At 54.5% G+C, this 21,367-nt stretch overlaps 2 protein-coding genes across 2 annotated transcripts; one reads left to right on the top strand and one right to left on the bottom strand.

Moving 5' to 3' along the window:
• On the bottom strand, positions 1 to 13,372 carry UNC45A (unc-45 myosin chaperone A). Its single transcript, XM_061179918.1, is given in 21 exon segments — positions 1 to 835; positions 953 to 1,108; positions 1,218 to 1,335; positions 2,196 to 2,311; positions 2,539 to 2,652; positions 3,126 to 3,192; positions 3,401 to 3,528; positions 3,731 to 3,871; positions 4,251 to 4,392; positions 4,627 to 4,721; positions 5,530 to 5,830; positions 6,595 to 6,766; positions 7,644 to 7,814; positions 8,068 to 8,236; positions 9,720 to 9,887; positions 10,384 to 10,476; positions 12,234 to 12,409; positions 12,709 to 12,745; positions 12,978 to 13,139; positions 13,320 to 13,346; positions 13,349 to 13,372. Coding segments are annotated over 21 exon segments (2,835 nt in total). The 3' UTR covers positions 1 to 577.
• Positions 13,373 to 16,635: 3,263 nt separating this feature from the next.
• Positions 16,636 to 18,255, top strand: HDDC3 (HD domain containing 3). Its single transcript, XM_061181763.1, has 4 exons — positions 16,636 to 16,765; positions 17,074 to 17,129; positions 17,237 to 17,477; positions 17,785 to 18,255. Exons 1-4 carry the CDS (start codon positions 16,654 to 16,656, stop codon positions 17,913 to 17,915), a joined length of 540 nt encoding a protein of 179 aa, XP_061037746.1. The 5' UTR covers positions 16,636 to 16,653; the 3' UTR covers positions 17,916 to 18,255.
• The last annotated feature ends 3,112 nt before the right edge of the window (positions 18,256 to 21,367 follow it).

Below are 21,367 nucleotides of genomic sequence, written 5' to 3'. Positions count from 1 at the left end.
TTTCCACGCGACAGGATACTTTATTGATTCACTTACGTTTACCCTTTGGCCCTCTACAAGGATTAAGAAGCAATTCAGCAGGCCCTGGGGTGGGAATTCATTGGATTTCTTCCGCAGAGGTGGCTGTGCTGCTGAAAAGCTGCCCACACACGCTCAGCCATGCCCAGCTCCTGCTCCACGCTCTGGCCCACAGCCAGCCCTCCCTGCCCACTGACTGGGCACATATTTTGAGTTCCACACACTTTTATTAGAGGATCGGGTGGTCCTGCCAGCAGGCTCAGGTGAGGCTCACAGCTGGTGAGGCTGCTTGCTGGGTCCTTCCCAGTGCAGGGAATCCACAGGCTGAGTTAGGACGCGTCTTCCCCATTCCCAGCTGTCTAAGTAGCTGTCTAAAGTTCCCTGCTGCGTGAGGCTGGAGGCAGTGCTGGCAGAGCAGGGCTGTGAACGTGGCCCCTGACTCAGAACAGAGGACATCAAAGGGCAGTTGGTCAGGAGACACCCCAGCAACCCCCGGCCAAAGCCACGTCTGTCCTCGCTCCCTGTGCTGCGATAGGTAGCGTGTGTGAGAGGCAGGTCCTCACTTTCCATCCTGGCTGGGTCTGATAAGCCCATATTCCACTGCTTTCCCCAGACAAGCAGCGGCAGCCCTCGTGACCGGGCTCTCCTTGCCCTTAGCCAGCACTGACAGGATCTCCAGCATCTCGCTCTCCATCAAGGTGCTGGCAATCTCGCTCGAGGCCTCCACCATGTTCAACACCACCACAGCGCCCCGGTGCTGTAGCTCCTGGTTGGGGCTCAGAAGCAGGGCCTGCAGGATCTCCAGCCAGTGTGTGGTCTGCAGGAAACAGGGCAGCGTGACCACCGAGCAGCAGGGAACCCTGGCACTCACTCACACACTATGGCTGGGGGTTCCTGGCCCACCTCCCCTGCCCCACCAAGAAGGGGCACTGACCACCTGGGGGATGCGGCTGCAGAGCGAGGGCCGCGTGGAGGTGAGCACGGCCAGGCCCCCGGCAGCCGCCCGCCGTAGCAGCTCGTCGTCCTCTCCACTGTACAGCACCAGCAGCTTCAGCCGGTCACTGCCCGTGGCTTCAAAGAGATCCTGCACCTGTGGCCGGAAGCGGGGAGTGCACCAGGTCAGCTGGGGCAAAGCCCAGCCAGGGACAGGTACTTCTGTGTGCCTGCCTGCCATGACCGCCTCCTGGACCAACCCTCACCTCCTTGCTCATGGCCAAGTTACACATGCACTCGGTGGCTGCCCGGCGGATCATCTCGTGCTCCTCAAACATGTAGCCCTCAATCATGGGCACAGCCCTCTCCTTCAGAATCTTCTGCCTGTGGGGCCAAGGGTGGAGGGTCGGCATCATCAGAGCGTTGGCATCCATCACCTCCACCCCCGTTTCCCCACACAATCAAACCCGGGGCCAAGGATTTCCCTGGGCAATATCCAAAGAACCCCTGCACCAGGGATGAAACCACCAGGCAGTGGTTTCCAGCCTTCTAACCGGGCCTAGGAGATAGCACGGGACCTTGGGAAATGCTCTAAAGTAGGAGTTAGGAGACCCGGGTGGTGATGATGGCGATGCTAACACCTAATATTCGAGCCCTCACCCTGACCCAGCACTCGGACTACCTTACTTAATCCTCGCCACAGCCCTACGGTGAAGGTGCAGGTGTGATTATCATTACTATTTTGCAGAAGAGGAGACTGAGACTGAGTGGCCCAAGGACACAATCAGCAGTAATAGCTAATCTGTACTGCTTGGGCACATTGCCAGGAGCCAGGCACCTATGTAGTAAATGCTTTTACACGTATTTTCTCATTTAATCCTCCTCGCTGCTCCTCCACGAGCTAGGTACTGTAGCCATGCCATTTCACAGAGGGGGAAACTGAGGCACAGAGGGGTTAAGTTACTTGTGAGGCTATACACTAATAAACAGTGAACCCAGGATTTGAACCCAGGCAGCCTGACTCCAGGGCCTGCGCTGTCATCGCCCAGTCCCTTGCTATCTCATGGGACACTGCACAAGTCACGCCTCTCGGCCTGTCTCTTCAGCTGTAAGATGCAGAGGAGTCACCGTGAGGAGCAAATAAGTGAGTGATTGGGGAGTGCTTTCCACGCTGTAAAGCGCTTTCCCGGGGATGGTCCAAACCATGATGCCCTGCCCAGGCCCCACATCCCAAGGGACCTTACCGGAGCCTCTCGCTGATCCCCGCCAGGTTCGTTAGAGCCATGAGCGCCTCAAAGTTCTGCAGGCCGGAGCAGTTGAGGTGCAGGAGGGAGATGAGGGGCCGGACCACCTCGTAGATCTGCGATACGCACCCACCTGTCAGGGCTACGCGCCCCAGCTCCCCCAACCCCACCGGCCCTGCAGATGGGAGGGAGTCCAGCCCCCAAAAGAAGGCTGCCCTTCCCACCCCCGGGGCTCAGCAAAGCTGACACTTCCCCAAGGAGGAGCCGCAGCCCGGGTCAAAGGCCATCAGGGCCCCGTGAGGGGGTGGAGGACAGGCCAGCGCTGGGGCAGAAAGACACGCACCCGCTCGCCGGGAAAGGTCATCTCTGGGTTGGAGGTGATGGTGAGCTTGGCAAGAGCCTGGGCTGCCTTCATCTGCCCCACGTCAGTGCCTTCCAGGGCCAGCGGGAGCAGAGCCTGTAGGGACAAGCCCATCAGTGTCCAAGATGTGCCCGGGAACATAAGGCCCAAAGCACGAGGCTCTGAAGCCCTGACTGTGCTGCCCTCACCTTTCCCCCCCATTCTCTCCCCAGGCTTGACAATGATACTCCCACTCCAACCCTCTCATCTCTCTGAGGCCTCCCAGTAAGCTACCCAAACACTTCTCGAAACAACTATTAAGGAATAGACGTGGATTGTGCCCGGCACCAGAGCCATGGAGGTCAATGACACAAGGGAAAGGAGGAGAGCTCAGGACCCTAATAGGCACAAAGGCCAGGGCTCTGAAGAGCCCCCCACCCCGCCCCCCAGCATCTCTCACTCAGCAGGAAGACATTCCTGCTGGTCGCTAATAATACTTCTCCGTCCCACACCCAACACTGATCTCTGGTGTAGCAGCCACTCAGTGATGTTTTATACGCCATCGGGAAGGAGTCTGTAAGCCCGCTTACCTTGCCCCCTCCCTGAGCAACCACGGTGCCGCGGTCCTCGGACTCCTCCACCAAAGCCAGGAAGACCCTGTGGGGAGAAGGCTGTGCTGGACGGGCGGGTCCGGGCTCTGGCAGGCAGACCCTCCACTCCTGGGCTCAGCGAAGGAAGGGTGCCATGCGGGTGGCCCCCTGCTCCGAGGGGCCCACGGCACCGGGACCTGCTCCCGCTGTAGTTCTATCAGCAGCCTGGAGGCCGACGGGCTGCAGCAGGTCTGGTGTAGCTGGGGCAGGCTCACCTGGAGAGCAGCTCCCTGCAGGAACTGGTCAGCACAGGGCTCTCGGTCTTCACCATGCACGTCATGGCCGACACCACACCAGCCGCCAGCAGCTTCTTAACCCGAGCCCGCACGAAACTCGGTTTGTCCTGGGGGAGGAGGCAGCTGAGCACAGGGGCCTCGGCTGATTAGGCAGGGTAAGGGGAACCCTCCTCACGGCACAAATTGATGAACATGAAAACAAAGGGAAAGAAACCCGCTTAAACAGAAGGCTCATCTGCTGTGGATGTCTCGGGTCAACTGGCCCCAATGACACGGAGGCCCCCAAACCCCTCCTAGCAGCCCCCTCACCTTGGGGTGCTGCTCGGGCACGTGCTGCTTGGCATACTTGGCCAGCTCCACCATCTTGGGGTCCGGCTCCTCGTAGTCGTAGCTATTGGTGCAGTTCACCAGCGCCGAGGCCACCGCAAAGAGCACCGACCTCTCCTCGGACTGCCGGGAGCAGAGGGGCCATCAGTGGCCATCCCGGGGGGAAGAGCAGCACCGGGATAAGCGCTGCCCAGGCTCCCAGTTCTACCCTCAGCTGGACCACGCAGGCACCAGGATGAATCTGGGAACCTCCCAGGCCCCAGGGTGGCCCCAGACTTTGGGAGCTCACACACTTGACCACCCCAACTGCTCCTAAGAGATCGTCCTTTCCGACCCTGCTGGTGCAGGCCAGTATGCCCAGGCCACACAGAGCGGCCACTCGGGCTACCAGCCCCCCCTCCCTGGGGTCACAAAAGCCATTGGCCAAGACCTGCCAAGAAAGCCCCATAGGCTCTAATCCTAGACAGTGTCCCCGGACGACTGCAGGAGCCCGTGGAGCTACCTTGCTGAGCTGGAACAGAGCCTTCAGCGCAGCCTCATCCTCCACAAACTCCTCCTTCACGTCGGCATCGAAGGTAAGGTAGGCCAGACCCTCCACCGCCCAGCGCCGAGTGCCCACATCGATCTGGTCATTGCACAGCCACCTGGGGGCATGCAGGGCACGGATGACCATCAGAAAGGTGGGGGGACAGGAGGGGCACACCAGGACCAAGGGGGAAAAGCCAGGGGCTGGGGCATCCCCGCCACAGACGGAAGTAGTTCACGTGGCAGCGCAGGAGGGTCTGCCTGGGGGAGGACAGGACAGTGAGGAGGCCCCACCCTCCTCTTTTGAGGTCTGGCTGACAGGTCGGGAGCCACAACAGTGCTAAATGACTCACTTTCGACACTGCTTGGCCAGTTTGAGCGTGGAGCCTTCAGCAAACTGCTTCATGCTAAAGTCGGTCCCTCCGGCCGAGCCGAGCTTACAGAGTCCCTGGTGGAAGAAGCGAGAACCAGCTGTTGGCCGAGGGACGGAGGCAGAGCAGGGCTCCTCCACAGCTGGCGTGGGCTCCCCCACCGGGCACTCTGCCAGGCTCTCTGGAGGCCATGCACACTGCCACCAGGTTACCACCTGGAGCACCAGGCAGCAAAATCACCTACTGGGGTGGCAACGTGACATGGCATCTGGTAGAGACTGACATATTAACCACCGTGCTGGCCTGGGCCCCAACCCCTCCCGATCTGCACTGGGATTTGCTGTTCCTTTCCATGTCATACAAGGAAGCTCTTTACAGATGGAGATAAGATCCGTGTGGGGAGAAGACAGGTACCTCAGCCCAGGCCAGGATCCTCACGGAATGGAGAAACCCAGGACTAAGTGCTCCAAGGAGGAGGACCAGCTTCCTCAAGGTGCAGGGCTGCAACAGGCTCAGGGAGGCCAGGCAGTCCCCACACCACCCACTCCTGTGGCCGCCTGCCGGCCTAGCCTGTCCACACAGCCCTCTGACCCACCTACCCAGCGTGTCCTCCATCGTCTCCTCCTGGAGCCGCTCCCACTGCCCGCAGGGGGCAGCCCGGCCGCCCTGCATTCTCAGGTGTCCTCTGTGTACGAGGCTCATCTCCCTGACCTGACCATGAGCCCTGTGGTAGCAGGAGCCAGGGCCCCTGCCTCCGGCCTCGACAAGGCCCTGCACGTCCCATACTGTCACCCAGCGTGTGCTGGGATTGCACCCTGAGACACCAGCCAGCCCAGGGCCCCTGCCTGGCTGCCTGCTTGCCCAGCCCAGGCCCGCCCGTCTCACCACCAGCGCCCGGATGCGGATGCTGTCCTTCTCGCCACGCCTGTACAGGTCCTTCAGCAGTGAGACGCCGTTGGCCGTGATAAACGAGGCCCGCTTGGCCTTGCCGGCCGCATGGATCAGGGCCTCCACGGCCACCAGCTGCTCCTCCTCCTGCTCCGAGGCACACAGAGCGATCACACTCTCCATGACGCCATTCAGCTCCAGGGCCCGGTTGCCGGCGTCACATGGGCCCTGCAGGAGGCAGGACACCGTCTGGAGGGCCCGCAGCTTCCCAGCCAGCCCTTGGCCCTCAAACCAGCTCCTGAGGAGTACAGGGTGGCAGCTGTCACATCAAAGCCAGCATAAAGGGACTCTCCTTCCCTCCCTTCCCCTCCACTGGCCGGGCATCTGCACTACTTGAGCAGCAACAGCAAGAAAAGCTGCCGGAATTCCCTGGTGGTCCAGTGGTTAGGATTCTGGGCTTTCACTGCCGGGGGCCCGGGTTTGTTCCCTGGTCGGGGAACTAAGATTCTATAAGCCGCGTGGCGCAGCCAAAAAAAAAAAAAAAGAAAAAGAAGAAGAAAAGACAAGCTGCCAATGGGAAGACTAGGACATCCTCTGGATGGCAGTCGTTGGCGTTCTTTATCGAGGCTTTCATTCGAGCCTCCCCTGATGACACACCACCTAATGTAGGTCACTCTCACTCACACCACCCTGTTTGCCTCCTTCCCTGTACTCACTAATATCTGAACTTGTGCTGCTTATTTCCTGACTTGTTTTCTCCTAGCTGTGAGCTCCTTAAGGGTAAGGACTGTCATACTGCACTGCTGTGTCAGAACGGACACACAGTAAGTGCTCAGTGAACACTATGTGCTTGAGAACATTTGTTGCACTAGAGAAGTGATTTGAGAAAGAATGTCCCTGGGGAGGTCACTCTGGAACAAGATGTGGCCCTTGAGACCACCCTGTCTGGCCCCCGCTAGTCCTCCCCAAGGCTGCTCTCCTTGTGGGAAACCTTTCACTGCTGTCCCTCCCCAAAGAGTCAGAACTCTCGCAGGAACCCTGGCAATAGGAGGCTTCCCTTACTTGATGTAGTTTTCACAGAGTCGGTGGAAATTCTCCCTCTCAGCATCACACTTCAGGTCATCGAAGAGCTTGCTGAGGAGAATGGAGGCGCTCATGCGGCTGTTTGCTGTCACCGTGAGCTCCCCGGGAGGGTCCTGCACGGAGCCCCCCACCTCCAGAATCTTTTTCAGACCTGAAAAGACACCCTATTTAGACAGCAGAACATGAGTTCCAACCCCTATAAGCAAAGGGAAGAGGTTTCCTGGGAGATGCATGCAAAGGCAGGACCACTCTTGCACGAGGTCAGAGTGCAGACAGGCTCACAGAAGCTGGTGGGCTGGGGGCAGGCGTGGGGTCAGGGAAGGACCTCAGAAGTAAGGTCTGCATGCAGGCCCTGCCCATGGGGGTGAATGCTGTAGGGTTTGGAGGTTCCTCATCTGTAAAACTGAAGGGGAAAACAACATCCACGCCTCATAGAATAATTGGGATAACAAGAAAAGATGAGTACCCAACAGATGTACTCAGGCTGGGGCTTTGCCAACCTTTCCTAATTTATCTTTTAAGGGAAAAGAGAAGTATGAACTTATATATTAAACTTGAAGAATTTTCTCCCTGCACATAGAAGTAACACACACTCATTGAAAAAACTTCAGATACAGAAAGCTGACCCGGCCTCCCTGTTAACCTGCTCATGGGCCTGCTCGATGTGCGTGCACGTGCACACGAACGCGGCTGAAGGGTCCAATGTTCCCTAAGGGTACAGCGCAGGCCGCATGCACTTCAGTACAGACATACACTGGGTGCAATCCCTCCTGGCGACAAGCAGGCCCAGCTACCCAAGCAAGATGCAACATACACTTGATCTTTCTCTGTCTCTCTGTATTTATTTATCTATTTATCTATCTACCTATTTATTTATTTACTTATATGCCACACCACAACGGCTTGCAGGATCTTAGTTCCCCGAGCAGGGATCGAACGCAGGCCCTCGGCAGTGAAAGCGCAGAGTCCTAACCGCTGGACCACCAGGGAATTCCCTTTCTCTCTCTTTTTAAGACTCTGTCACCTACCTTGGTCGATAACCCAGAGGGTGAGGCTGTTGTTGGGGTCCTTAGGAGACTTCCGGGGCACCACTTTAATCAGGAGGGTCAGGGCACTGTCTCGGCCTTGGCCCGAGACCCCCACCTCAGTCAGTAGCTCCAAGAGGTTACTGATGAGGACCTTCAGCTCCCGGGCGGGATCTAGCAACAAGAATACATTAGTGGGCTCTACAGTGGCCTAGCCCCAACTTCCCTGGTAGGGAGAGGGGACCTGCAGCCTGAGCGCTGGTTTCCAGCCTACCCCAGAGGCGCCCTGGCTACTTAGAACCTTGAGTAAAATACTGTCAACAAGCCATAGTCCTGAACAACCTGCGGCTGCAGCTGGCCTGGCTGGCTCAGCCCCTTCTTCTCCACGAGAGCCACACCCACAGGACACAGACTTGCTTCCACTCACCCACGATGATGGCGCCTTCTTTGCCACGGAAGCCCTTCTTGACACCTTCCTTGAGGGCATCAAACATAACCTGCAACAGGTGGCAGGCAGCCAGGGACACGGCCTGGTTTTCCACGCCCAGGATGGAGACCACCCTCCGAGTTCCCAGCACGCTCAGGGTCACCACTGTCTGGGTGGGAGAGAAGTGGGCAGAGCTTCCAGTTGGTGAAGGGCAGCCATGGAGATCCCTAACTGGGGGTCAGAGAGGGTGGCCAGAGGGGAGAAAACATGTGGGTGAAAGCGCAGCTCCTCGTGAAAGCAAAGTGGGCCTGCTGAGGGTGAGGCCAGGGCAATGCCAGGATTATCTTGTTGGAAGGGCTTCCTAAAGAAACATTCCAGGGGACTCCCCCACTCTCTCTCTCCTCGGCTCCAATCAGAGAAGACAAGGAATACTGTGGCTCTGAAGGCAGCTGCTTTGGTTCGTGTCTCCCCAGGAAGGAGAAACATAAGCCTGGACAAAGCTACCTGAACACCCGGCCCAGGGACACCTCATTCCTCCCTGATACCAACCCTGAGGTTCTGTCTACATCCTGGGGATGTGGACATACATGCAACGAACCACAAGGCCTCTGCGCCCATTTCTGAGCTGGAAAAACCCCGAAGGTCTACTTGGGTCCATCCCCATTCACAACAGGGATGGGCAGGAAGGCTAGAGGAGGCAGGCGGAATTCACGTGGCTTTACCGTTCCTACTCCTGGGAGACCCAGAAATAGAGCCCGATCTTGGCCTGAAGTGTTCATAGAATGTTTCACATTTCCACCCCCGATCTAGGAACTGTGGGCTCCTCTAAAAGCAACCAAGGGTCAAGTCCCTGTTCCCTAGGTCCAGTCAGTTCGGGCAAGAGCCAGAGCATGGACTTTGTGACACTGGCCTGGGGCAGGGCTGTTCCTGCTGAACTGTCTGTGCAGGACACCCACAGTCTACACTGAGAACCATCTCAGGGTCCTGCCCTACATATCTGGTCTCAATGGTAAAGATGCTGTGGGTCACATCACTGACCACATCAACCACTGTGAGGACCCCTGTCCAAGGGAAATGCCAGCTTGATGGTGAGGGAAGGACAGGTGCCCTGTTCTTCGCATGCAGCTTGCTTTTACCACACGGACAATGAAGGGATCAATGACCAGGTGTCTCTGTGATCAGCTGCAGGAGAGTTCCCTGGTCCGGGAAGATCCCACATGCCACGGAGCAGTTAAGCCCGTGCGCCACAACTACTGAGCCTGTGCTCTGGAGCCCACGAGCCACAACTACCGAAGCCCGCACGCCTAGAGCCCGTGCTCCGCAACAAGAGAAGCCACTGCAATGAGAAGCCCGCGCACCGCAACGAAGAGTAGCCCTCGCTCGCCGCACCTAGAGAAAGTCTGCGCACAGCAACAAAGACCCAACGTAGCCAAAAATAAAATAGATGGAAAAAAAAAAAGTGCTCAGGGTGTCAGTGGGCTGCTTTTGCTCCTTCCTGGCCGCACGTTGTCCCAAATCATGTTGGTCTTTTTGTGTCATTTTAATTTTGCCTCTCGTTACATATCTCCTTATATTTTGCCTTATGAGAGGTGGAAGAGTGGATGGACGGACAGACTGACTGAGGCAGTAACTAGACCCTTCGCCCCACCCACCCGTGATTGGTGTTCAGAGCAAATGCCGACTAGTGTGCGCAGGGCCGCCAGCATCAGGTCGGGCTCTCCTGTGTCCAGCAGGCGCTGCAAAAGCTGAACCCCATTGCTCCGGAAGATCTTCTCAGCTCCAGCATCCTCCCGGGCCAGCACCACCAGGTTCTGAGACGCCTGCGTCAAAGGAAGTGCACATAACGTGAACACTGTACACGGCACAGGGCAGGGCGAGTAGACGCCCTGAGCTCTGGACCTCACTGCTTCCACTTAGCAGCTGAGTGACCTTGGCCATAAACTTAACCTCTGTGAACTTCAGCTTCCTCTTCTGTAAGTAGAGAAAAGAGCTTGCTCTTGGCATTGACAGTTAGAATAAATGGAGTCCTGAGTTCCTGGCAAAGCCTGAAGGGCAGAAACAGTGCCTCAGTCACCTCTGTACACCCAACTCTAAGCACAAACAAGGTGCTTCGGGAACACTGGTTCCCTCTCCCTGGCTCACACTTAGGCCCCAGGCCCTCTGAGCTCCCACCCAGGCTCTGTGAGCCCAGCTGCCCGATCTAAGGAGCGATGTGCAGCAGGCCAGGCCAGCAGGGGCTCCCAGGGCCAACAGCAGCACACAGGGAGGGATGGGCAGCACTGGGGGAGTTCAGCTCCCGCTCACACAGTTCCATACCTTTTGCTTTTTCTCAGTGCCTTTTTCTTGTGGGTCCAATAATATCTGAAACATCTGCTCCACTTTGGCATCCGTCGAAGACATGTATCTCACCTACGACAAATCAGCAAAGCATGGGAGGAACTGCCTCTCTTGACCGGAGACAACACATTCCCTCTTTGTTCTCTCCGGCTCCTCCCAGGGCCTGGCTCCTGACTCTGGGAGGCACAGAAGGATGCCTGGGCTTAGGCCTCGCACCAAGCTACCTTGGGCAGGAAGAGACTTGCCTGGCAGCTTCTCCCAAACTCCCCTCAGCTGTTTTCTTCTCTGAGCTATTTCCCACTTGGGCAGCGGGGGGCAGCGCTGATGCCGAAGGCAGGGCCATTCAGAAGGGGTGGCGTCCTGTTAGCCACGAGGCAACCCACTCCCAGGGGGCCATGTACGTTGTGGCAGCCTGGGTGCGCTGCCCGTGGCACTCAACCAGCATTTATACCTCCTGCAAGGGAGCCAGCAAGTCATGAGGTAGCTGCTGACACGCCTTTTAAGTCAAGGATTCTCTTTTTGATGTTTTTAAAAAAATAATGTGAATGACCAAGCTCATCCTAGGTCCTCTCCCTCCCTAGGGTCCTGGGCGTGGATAGCAGCACATGCCTAGCATGTGTGCCGCTCCCCGCTTCCCCTCCTGCAGCCATGGCAGACGTGGTTCATGTCACAACACGTTCTTCTCCTAGGCCCAGGCGACCTGCTTCCTACTCCTTCTCAACACAGGGTTCTAAGCAGCCCCAGCTGATCAGACAGAGCTGACACTGAGAGTAAAATAGTCTGCTTTCCCTGGTCTCAACATTTTGATAAGGTGTTTGCCATTATATTACTTGCTTCCACTGGGTCAGCATTTTAACACCAAATTATCTGACTAATTCAAGCTTTATAATAGTTCATGACAATCTTTAGATTATTTTCTCCTAAATTAATTTTTAAATGTGTATCATACAATGTCTATTTAAAAAAACAACCAGAAGAAGCAAAATCTTTTTTGAAAAACCCTCTCAATCCTATTCCTTTCCCCAGCAGTCATACTGTCATCATTTTGATGCACATCTTTTAAAATATTTTTCTTTGTGTTTACATACCCAACTGTACCCGTGGAAAAAACATGGTATTATTTTGAGTGCATTTGGGGGGGGGGATCATTTTAACATAAACAGTATCATACTATACGTTACTATATATTTTGCTTTTTTTTCACTTACAAGTGTCAGCTTTCCACGTCCATATGTGTTGATCTGCCTATTCTTAGTAACTACAACATAGGAGTCTGTAGTAAGGATGTCGCTTAGTTTATTTAGCCATTGCCCTACTGCTGGGCATTTAGGCAAGTTCCAATTTTTCATTATTACAAACAAGGCTGAAACAAACATACACACACCTGCTTGTATACACGGGCAAGGCTTCTCTAGGGGAGATAGCAAGAAGTAAACATACTGAATCACAGGACATGCTCATTTAAAATTTTAAGAGATATGCTAAAGGACTCTCCAAAGGAGTTGTGCCAATTTACATACATCCCCTCCAGCAGTCATGAATGAGCCCACATCCTCCCGCAACCTCACCCCTTAAGTGTGTCTCTCTCCTTCTAGCAATGTGTACAAACTTTAAATGTTTGCCAAACACACCACCAAAAAGAACAGCACCTTACTGTTCTTTTAATTTCCTTTTATGTAACCACTGGCAAGGTTGAGCATCATTCTATAAGGTCATTTGCCATCAGCATCCCCCTTTCAGAGAACTGTGTTTACACCTTTGATCCAGATCCATTTACCAGTGCCCCTCTACCACTGGTCAATGCCTCGCTCTCTCAATTACTCACACACCTTCTCCTGAATCTGGCCCGCGATGTTCCGCAGGGCCTCCTGGAAAACTTTGTTCTTGGGCTCCAGGCTCACACATCTCTGCAGGTCAAGGACGGCCTGGTCGAGGCGGCCTAGCTTCTCTAGGGCTTGGCTCCGCCGGTAAAGTGCTTTGACATCCCCACCGTCCTTTTCAATGGCTGAGCACAAACAGGAGCTCTGTCAGCACCCATGAGGCCACCATCTCCAGGCAAGAGCAGCAGGGAAAGATCTCGAGGGGCAGAGGAAGGTGGGGGGACGGATGTGGGGCTCAGTACTTCAGCCTCAGAAAAGGTGAGGGTAGCTGCGGAAAAGGAAATGCCCCGGGAAATGGGAAAGAAGAAAGGCAGATGTGTTTCAGCGGTGAAAAGGAAGAGGAGAAAGTGACGGTGCAGTGGTCCCAGAATCGTTGCCCACCCCAGAAGTCCCACAGCTCCACACAAGGGCCACATTCCCCTACCTTTGGATGCCTCGGTTTCTGCTTTGTCGTAATCTTCCTGTAAGAGAAAGAACAGGCCTGAGAGGCTGGTCATCTCCTTTTTCGGGCACAACTGGGCAACAAAGTTGTTTTCCTTAGTCACGAGGTTCCCCCACCACCTAGAGACCCAAAAGACGTGTAACAAGTGTGGGTGGCCCGAAAAGGCGAATGTCCAGTCGGAGCCCAAGCAGCAGCGAGGTGGGCAAACAGAGGTCCGGGCAGGCCAGGGGAAGAGCAGCCGGCTCGCTCACCAGCTTGAGGTGGCAGGCGGCCCGGTTCCGGTGCAGAATGGCCTGGTCCTGGGGCGTTGCGCCCAGACCCAGGGCTTGGGTGTAGGCCGTCAAGGCGCCTTCGTAGTCCCCGCATTTGAACAGATCGTTGCCATCCTTCCGCAACTGTTCCACTGAGCTGGCCTGAGGAGGGAAGGGGTGGAAACGTCCGAGGTGGGCTCAGGGTGAGCCGGAGAGCTAGGGGCAGAGGAGCCTGGGGGTCGCCGGTGAATCCCATGGAGGGCCAAGATTGAGGGAGGAGGAAGCCCGAGAATGGTCAGTGCAGGTGCGAAGCGGTGAGGGCGCAGGGGGATGGGTACGCACCCCGGGGTCGGCAGGCCTGGGGCTCGGGGGGTCCCTGGACCACTCACGGTCATCGCGCAGCGGACGTCCCGGGCGCGCGCAGGCGTAGTCTCTGGAGAGTGGTGCCTCTAGGCTCGGGAATCCGCCGTCGGCTGCCCCGCCCCAGTCTTGCGTCAGAGGCGGTGGCAGAGAAGGGGCGTGGCCAAGGCGAGAGCACGCCGGGAAGAGGGGCAAGGCGCTCGGCCCGGGTACGCAGGCGCAGAGAAGCCCCAGGCGCGCTTAGTCTGTTCCCGCCGAGACCGACAGGGGGCGCGCGGCGGAGGACCGAGAGGGGCGCCCGTGGCTGCTCAGGCCCGGTCCCGGCCCAGGTCCCGGCCCAGATCTCGGCCCCGGCCCCGACCGCGGCAGAAATGCACGAGGTCTGCAGTCATCAGGGCCACGAGCAGCAGGCTGTAAAGGCCCAGTGCTAGAAGCGGGCCCGGGCCCCTATGGGAGAGGGGAGAATATCAGGATGCTGGCCCAAGCCGCGCTCTTGCTGCTGCAGCCTGTGGGTTAGAGCCCCTGAGAGTCTGGAGAAAGCCCAGAACTCCCTACCCAGAAAAGTGTAGAATTTGAAAATACAAATTCAGGGAGCTCACAGGTACCCTGAAGCCATCCGTGGACAGATTCAGGATTGAAAACCCCGACTATAATAACGTGTAATCCAGAATACAAGATCCTCTCAGTATTGACACCCGTCCCACCCCACCCACCACACAACACCTACAATGACTCCCTGTCACCTGCTTTCACAGCCCCCTGAACTTTTCCTTCACAGATTTGTTTGTAATCATGTATTTACGTGATTTTATGTTTGAGATCTGTCCCTCCACTGGTCTGTAAGCTACAAGCCTCCCACCCCAGAAATTAGTAACAGAGCCTCAGGTACTGGAACACCCTGTCAGTGTGCCAGTGGCTCTGGGGCTGGAGTTCTCACCTGAAGACGGGAGGAGGCGGAAGGGCAGAGAGATTGACCTGGTACAAGGCCTCAAATTCAGACCGAGTGCAGCAGGAGCCCCCTGCAGCCTGCAGGTGGCAGCAGTAGGCTTCCTCTGGGGTATCAGAGAGCCGAGGACAGAAGAAACCGGGGTAGCGATGGCCATCAGCATCCCAGGCGGTCTGGCACAAGTGGGGATGATGCACCAAAGCTGAAGGGAGGGGCAAGAGGGCTGGAGACAGGCAGGAATGATCTACCCACACCCCACTCCACCCCTTTTGGAGAATAAAAGGGATCAACCATTATCAGAAGGGCAGGCTTCCTTCCTCCCCACAAGCTCCCCAGAGTAGCCTATACCCTGCTAAAAGAGTAGGGTACTGGAGGGGGCGCTGCGCAGAGGAGAGTGCTGTACCTGAGAGAGAGGTCAGCTGGGCAAGCGTCATCCAGCTGAAGAGCAGCAGTAGCCCCACAGACAGGCCTGTCAGCAAAGGGCCTGGCCTCCTCTGGAAGCCCATGGGAGGTCACCTTCACCTCAGCCCTGGTCCTAGAAATCCCAACATCTCTATTTCTAAGCCATGGCTGCAGGCAGTAAGGAAATAAAATCAAAGCCCCAAAGCACCATTAACACAAACCTGAAGCTTCTCTGTCACAGACCTCTAGAGAGAAATGAAAGTGACTGAGTTTCTATCTTCTATTGGAAAATGGGAGGATTGTAGCTCCAAGCTGCCTAAGGTTCTCTGAGCTGAAGGGGAGAAGGCTCAGAAGGCTAGAAGACCGAATGAGGAATGAGAGAGAAGTTGAGCCACTAGCCTGAAGAACAGACAAGCATTAAGAACCAAATATGTTTCTCTCTATACACTCTCAACTTTCAGGCTGCCATGGAAGCCATGGGAATTCTGATTGTTCCACTTCAGGCCCCAGAGACCTCAGTTCCAGCGTTTGGAGCTTCCCTCTCTAACTTCTGCATCATGGCAACCACCAAGACTAGCTGAAAAGCAAGGGTGAGTGCTCTCATTAACTTTTCCCCTGAGCCCTCATTGACCCCAGCTACCAACCAAAGTATAAGAGCTACCAATCTGACTGGAGTATACTTAGCAACCAGCCATCCCCATTTCACAAGAAAAGCTCTTACAGGGTCTCCAGGTCTCTCTTACCAAACCTCATACTTCATAGATGCTGACTGCTGAGACAGGGAATTTCTCGAGAAGGCCAGAGGCCACCAGCCAGCAGTGTTGTGTTGTTCCAGTGTCTACTGAGGCCTAACAACGTCATGCTCCCAGAACAGCAGTGACACCACTCATAAGGGGCCCACAGCAGTGCCTGGGGACTGAAGCAGGAACCCTCACGGCACAAGAAAGAAATGCAGATTTTGTTCCCAGCGCCTGACAGCAAAGAAGACAGTTCCTGCAGAAACAACACTGCTGCCTGGGAGCCTAAGTCTGAAACAGTTAGGGAGGGCTCCCAGTGCAGGCTCCAATTTCCAGAAGGTTAAGCACTAGGGTCTTCTGGGCCCAAAGGTGAGGCTCCCATGCCCATAGCAACCAGGCCATTCTTGCAGGGAGAACTATTTTTATAAATTTATTTATTTTATTTTATTTTTGGCTGCGTTGGATCTTCGTTGCTGCGCGCGGGCTTTCTTTAGTTGCGGCTAGCGGGGGCTATTCTTTGTTGCGGTGCGTGGGCTTCTCATTGCGGTGGCTTCTCTTGTTCCGGAGCACGGGCTCTAGGCATGCAGGCTCAGTACTTGTAGCACGCGGGCTCAGTAGTTGTGGCTCGCAGACTCTAGAGTGCAGGCTCAGCGGTTGTGGCACATGGACTTAGTTGCTCCGCGGCATGTGGGATCTTCCCGGACCAGGGCTCGAACCCATGTCCCCTGCATTGGCAGGAAGATTCTTAACCACTGCGGCCACCAGGGAAGCCCAAGAACTATTTTTAGAGCACTTTGAGAATTTTCAGAGCATTGACAGCTTGAAAATTGTTTTGTCATGGTGGGAGAGGGCCCTCCTGGGAGAGGCTGTCTCTGGTCCAGAGGCTAGGTGAATTGCCCTTCCTCCAAGTTACCAGTGCCCTGTGCCTTCCTGCCCTGGACACACTGTGAGGCTGCTGGCTTATGTCTTGTCTGTTTTCCTCCTTCCCCCAGGATGTGGGTTCCCAGAGCCAGGCCATATTCTTCTTGCACCCTCAGCAAAGCCCACTTAACCAGGGGCTGCGATATTGAGGGCAGCTTCCCACACCCAGTGCCCTCACGTCAGCCCCAGAGAAACTCTTCTGGGCCAGACTCCACAATCCCCGGGCCTCCGCGGCGCTAGGGGGCGCTGTGGACGCTCGGTCCACGCTCCCCGGGCTTCTGGGACCGAAGTCGCCCGCCCCACTCACGCGATGGGCTCCGAGGCGGCTCAGCTGTTGGAGGCTGCTGACTTCGCGGCTCGCAAGCACCAATGGCAGCGGCGGAAGGACCCCGAAGGGACCCCCTACATCAATCACCCTATCGGTGGGCGCGCCGCCGGGGGAGCAACGGCTGTAGCATCTAGGGGGTGGGGACCGGGAAGGGAACGCGGAGGGCGTGCACCTCATCGAGCACCTAGTCCGTACCAGGCTTTGTGCCAGGCACTGTTCGTGACTCACCACAACCTGGGGCGGTAGGCGTGACTGTTCCCTTTGTACAGTGAACATCCAAAAAAGAGTAAAGGACTTGCCCAAGGTCACCCAGCTAGTGAGGGGCCACATCTGGCTCTACAAAACCCACAACACGCCGCCCTGGGACTCCCTCCTGTCTGACTTCCTGCTTTGCCCCGTCAGGTGTGGCTCGTATCCTGACCCACGAGGCAGGAATCTCTGACATTGTGGTGTTACAGGTAACTTTCCTCCTCTGCTAGGAGGCTGGGGTGCGGGTCAGGGGCCCCATTCAGCTCTCGGTTCCCCTTGGCAGGCGTCACAGGACTGAGTGGGAGCCTGTCCCCAGGCAGCCCTGCTCCATGACACGGTGGAGGACACAGACACCACCCTGGATGAGGTGGAGCTGCACTTTGGGGCACAAGTGCGGCGTCTGGTGGAGGAGGTAACAGATGACAAGACTCTGCCCAAGCTGGAGAGAAAGCGGCTGCAGGTGGAGCAGGCACCCCACAGCAGCCCCGGGGCTAAACTGGTGAAGCTGGCAGACAAGCTGTACAATCTGAGGGACCTGAATCGCTGCACCCCAGAGGGTATGCTCCTCTACCTGCTCTGAGGGAAAGGGGAGGGGTATCCACCTTCTGAAGGCACAGCTTGGTCAGTTCCACTGAAAAAAAGCCCGGGTGTTCTTGTTAATTCCCTAGACTAATCTTAGTAGACCACTCTGATCTTCTTTCATACACTAGAAATGCAGTAGCTGGGCAAAGGGGAAGTTTTCAGAACAAATCCTTCCATCAGGAACTCATCTCACAGCCCTGCACCAAGCCCTCCAGGAAGTGGGCAAAATCCAGTGCCTTCCTGGACGTCAACATGAGCAGTTTTCTGTCCATTCTTATGCAGGATGGTCCGAACACCGAGTCCAGGAATACTTCGAGTGGGCAGCACAGGTGGTGAAGGGGCTTCAGGGGACAAACCAACAGCTGGAAGACGCTCTAAAGCAGCTGTTTAAGGAGCGGGGGCTGACACTCTGAGCAGTACTTGGAGCCATCCAGTGGCACAGACTCCATCCTTGCCCAGGCCAGAGAAGATTCATACTTCAGCCTTTTGGTGCCTCCCGAGCTTCCTCCCTGGTTCACTCAGCCCAGATATTAGAGACCAGATACACGTGTCCTTTCTCACTCTGAAGATCTGCCAACTAAGCTGAGCTCCAGATTGTGGGATGATGCGCGCCATCCATTTCTAATGCATTCACTGCCCTTCTTCAGGCCTTGGGTCTGATTGCATGGTGGGATCTCTGGCCCCTCAGGGACTTGGGCTTATATATAAACGCTAGTTCAAAAGTCATTATGCAAAATAAAACATTTGGATAAAGGTTTGAGTTGCTGCTGCTCCTTCTCCAGCCTCCCCAGTGGGGAACCGATGGGGGGAGGGGGGATACCTGCCCTTCAGTAGGGCAGGGTTCCAATTGTGTGCCCCTGGGACAGATCCCTCAGGTTGAGGGCCTCAACCCCTCGGAGACTGGCTTCCTTATCAGTAAGATAGGTTGTGTAATTATCAGGGTTGGATTATTATGTGACGTGCCTGACACACAGGTATTCAAAAATTGGTAGGCTTCCTCATTAAGAAAGTTGGATGGGTTGACAGATACATTGGAAAGGAGTGCCAACCTGCTTACTGGCAGCTCTTGCTGAGCACAGGAGAGTCCCCAGAAGCAACATGATAGGGCCGGTGGGGGACTGCGGGTCCCTCAAACCCCGGGTTGCAACGGAAACTTGCCGAGGTTTGCAGCCCACCCCCAGTTTCACCGTCATCACATCTCTGGTTCCTTTGGTTGCTAAGCGACAGGAACTTCCGGGCGCCTCGGGAAGTGGCCTGGGAACTCCACCCTTGGAGCCCGGCGGTAGGCGGGGTCTGGGTGAGGGGGCGGACCTTCTCAAGGTGTCCGCGCGAAGGGATCCCCAAGTGATCGGTTTTTTGGTCGGTGCTGAGCAGCTGAGGCCTATTAGCCCACTTGAAAAGGGTACATCTGTGGGGATGAGGAGGTTGTTAGGTCAAAGGCCACTTCGTGGTCACGAGGTGCTTGATGTTTTACAAAACCTTTTCACATGTGTTACCTCACCTGTTCTTTATAATAACCAGATGAGATAGGCAGGGTAGGGATTATTGTTCTCATTTTACTGAGATGAAATATGACGCTCTCAGAGGTGAGAAGACTTGTTAATGATCAACAAGACCAGAATCCCTCTCTCTTTTTGCCACACTGCTGGGCCTTTTTAACCAGACAAAAATGACCACAATTGAGGTTAGCTCCAACCACGCTGGACATAGTAAAGATCAAGTCTGAAGAGGCTAGTGGATCTGGATTATGAGTCTGGCCTCCCTAGATCACCTGTTTGATCTGAGCCAATATAGTGGATTTTTTTTTATTCAATAATTTTTAAAAATAATCAGAGACTTTTGGAAAAGTGGGAAGTACAACATAAGTAACTTTTTCCCCTGTACCATTTGAGATTAACTTGCTGACCTGATGGCCTATCACCCCTAAGTACTTTAGTATTTGGACAAAGAAATTCTCCTGTATAAACCAAACTACAACCATCAACATCAGGAAATTAATGTTAATACATTACTACCCTAACTCTCTGATTATACGGGGCTTCACAATTTACTTGTATGCTTAGTTTGGCTTTCGCTGGGCTGGGAATCAAAAGGTTTACTTCCGGCCTAGAATTAGAATGACAACAAAGAGATTCCTGGCCACTCCGAGGATCTGTCCTTAACTGGTCTCCATTTCTCTGGAGCTGCATGGCCTTGTCTTCTGTTCATGGCTATAGCTGTTCTCTCCATTCTTAGTCAAAGGAGATTTCCTCTTGTTTTGAGTATGACCATGCTTTTACATTTTTTAAAAAAAATATTTATTTTGGCTGCTCCGGGTCTTAGTTGCGGCACGCATGTGGGATCCAGTTCCCCAACCAGGGATCAAACCCAGGCCCCCTGCATTGGGAGCACGGAGTCTTAACCACTGGACCACCAGGGAAGTCCCTTGCTTTTCCATTTTTCATATTTTGTTTAGCATTCTTAGGATTAGGAGTTGAGGGGGCAGCAGTACAGGTGTGCTTACTCATCTAGTTTGAATGCAAGTCCCCAGGCATTCTGACAAGAAAACCTGTCTTTCCTCCACTGAGCTTCTCAGGCCTCCACACCCAATGCTGTCTTACATCTTCATCCCTGTCATGTTCCAAATGCCAAGGAGGCCTCATCCCCAACCCCACATAAGCTTCCTGTGCCTAGACTACCTAATTTCAGAGTTCTTTCCTTCCAGGTTTATTCTCAACTAGGGAGGTCTAAGTCAGGAGCCAAAATGGATGGACACTCTTTGCAGCACTTGGTCCTGGCAACTATTATGATCAAATCAGATTTCCCACTGACCCTAAGTAAAACTGAGGTTTGTTGTGAAGGATCTGGTCTCTCATCTATTTTTTTTCTATGAGAATTGCTCCTTGAAGTGTTTGTACGCATTTTTGTTAGGGAGAAACAAAAATTTAGTTCAGAGATCTCTTTTGGATGGTTAGCCTCATTCCTACCACCCAGACTACGATTTCCTTTCTCTGTGAGGGCATGAGTGTCATTAGCTAACCACAGTGACAGAGAGTGTGGTAAGCAGGTCAATTTCAGGTAAAGACGCCACTCTCTCCACACAGGTCATACCCATCCCCTAGGCAAGCCAAATCAGAGCACTGTGTGGGCCTGGCCCACCCTGCTTGGGGGGGCTCAGCTCTTACAGTTTGAGTCTGCCTTTCTCTTCATGGTTCCAGCTGGCCATACAGCCCTCCCTTCTTCATGGAAACAGTATGATTCTATGGATGGAGAGTTGCAGAGAGGAACAGAATCCTATCCATTTCCAGTGGCTGAAGTTGCTTCTGTTACGTTCTGGTTCCGTTTTTTTTTTTAATGTGTTTTATGTCACTGAAAATTGATTTGTTCAATAACCTGGTATCGATATTGCATACTGGAAAGAACATTTAATTGGCTTTGCCACTGACATAGGTGAGCTCATGTAACCTCTGTGGGTCTCAGTTCCTCATTAGCAAAATGAGAGGGTTGGACTAAATGGCCTTTATGTGCCCTTCTAGAACTAACATCATACATGTTTGTAATTGAAGAGAAATTCCGTACTACTTAACGGAGGATCTTGCATTGAAAGCAGGCCCTCTTGGGGCAAAGGGTGTCTGCCCCCTGGGCTCACTCTTTCCGCCTGAGTTCTCCCTTACTCCTAAGGTCCCTGGTTTTTTTTTTAAGAAACACTCAAAAATAGTTTATTAGAAATTGTGTGTGTCAGATTATCAAATTATATTGACACAATGATTTCTAAGTTCTTTCCAATTCCAGAGTATGGTTTATAGGTTTATTTACTTATATTCTTAACTCCAGGCATTGATCTAAGAAACAGACCAACACTTTAGCCTATGGTCTCTACAAAGGC

Source organism: Eubalaena glacialis, chromosome 2, assembly GCF_028564815.1.
Source record: "Eubalaena glacialis isolate mEubGla1 chromosome 2, mEubGla1.1.hap2.+ XY, whole genome shotgun sequence".
Classification (NCBI taxonomy): domain Eukaryota; kingdom Metazoa; phylum Chordata; class Mammalia; order Artiodactyla; family Balaenidae; genus Eubalaena; species Eubalaena glacialis.
This window is presented reverse-complemented; position numbering and strand designations above follow the sequence as displayed.

What these genes read in the sequence shown, in the direction of transcription:
- HDDC3 (XM_061181763.1), top strand. Translation starts at nt 16,654, where the DNA reads ATGGGCTCCGAGGCGGCTCAGCTGTTGGAGGCTGCTGACTTCGCGGCT. An exon ending in CTACATCAATCACCCTATCG is followed by an intron (nt 16,766 to 17,073) that starts GTGGGCGCGCCG and finishes TTGCCCCGTCAG; the next exon opens with GTGTGGCTCGTATCCTGACC. An exon ending in CTGACATTGTGGTGTTACAG is followed by an intron (nt 17,130 to 17,236) that starts GTAACTTTCCTC and finishes GCCTGTCCCCAG; the next exon opens with GCAGCCCTGCTCCATGACAC.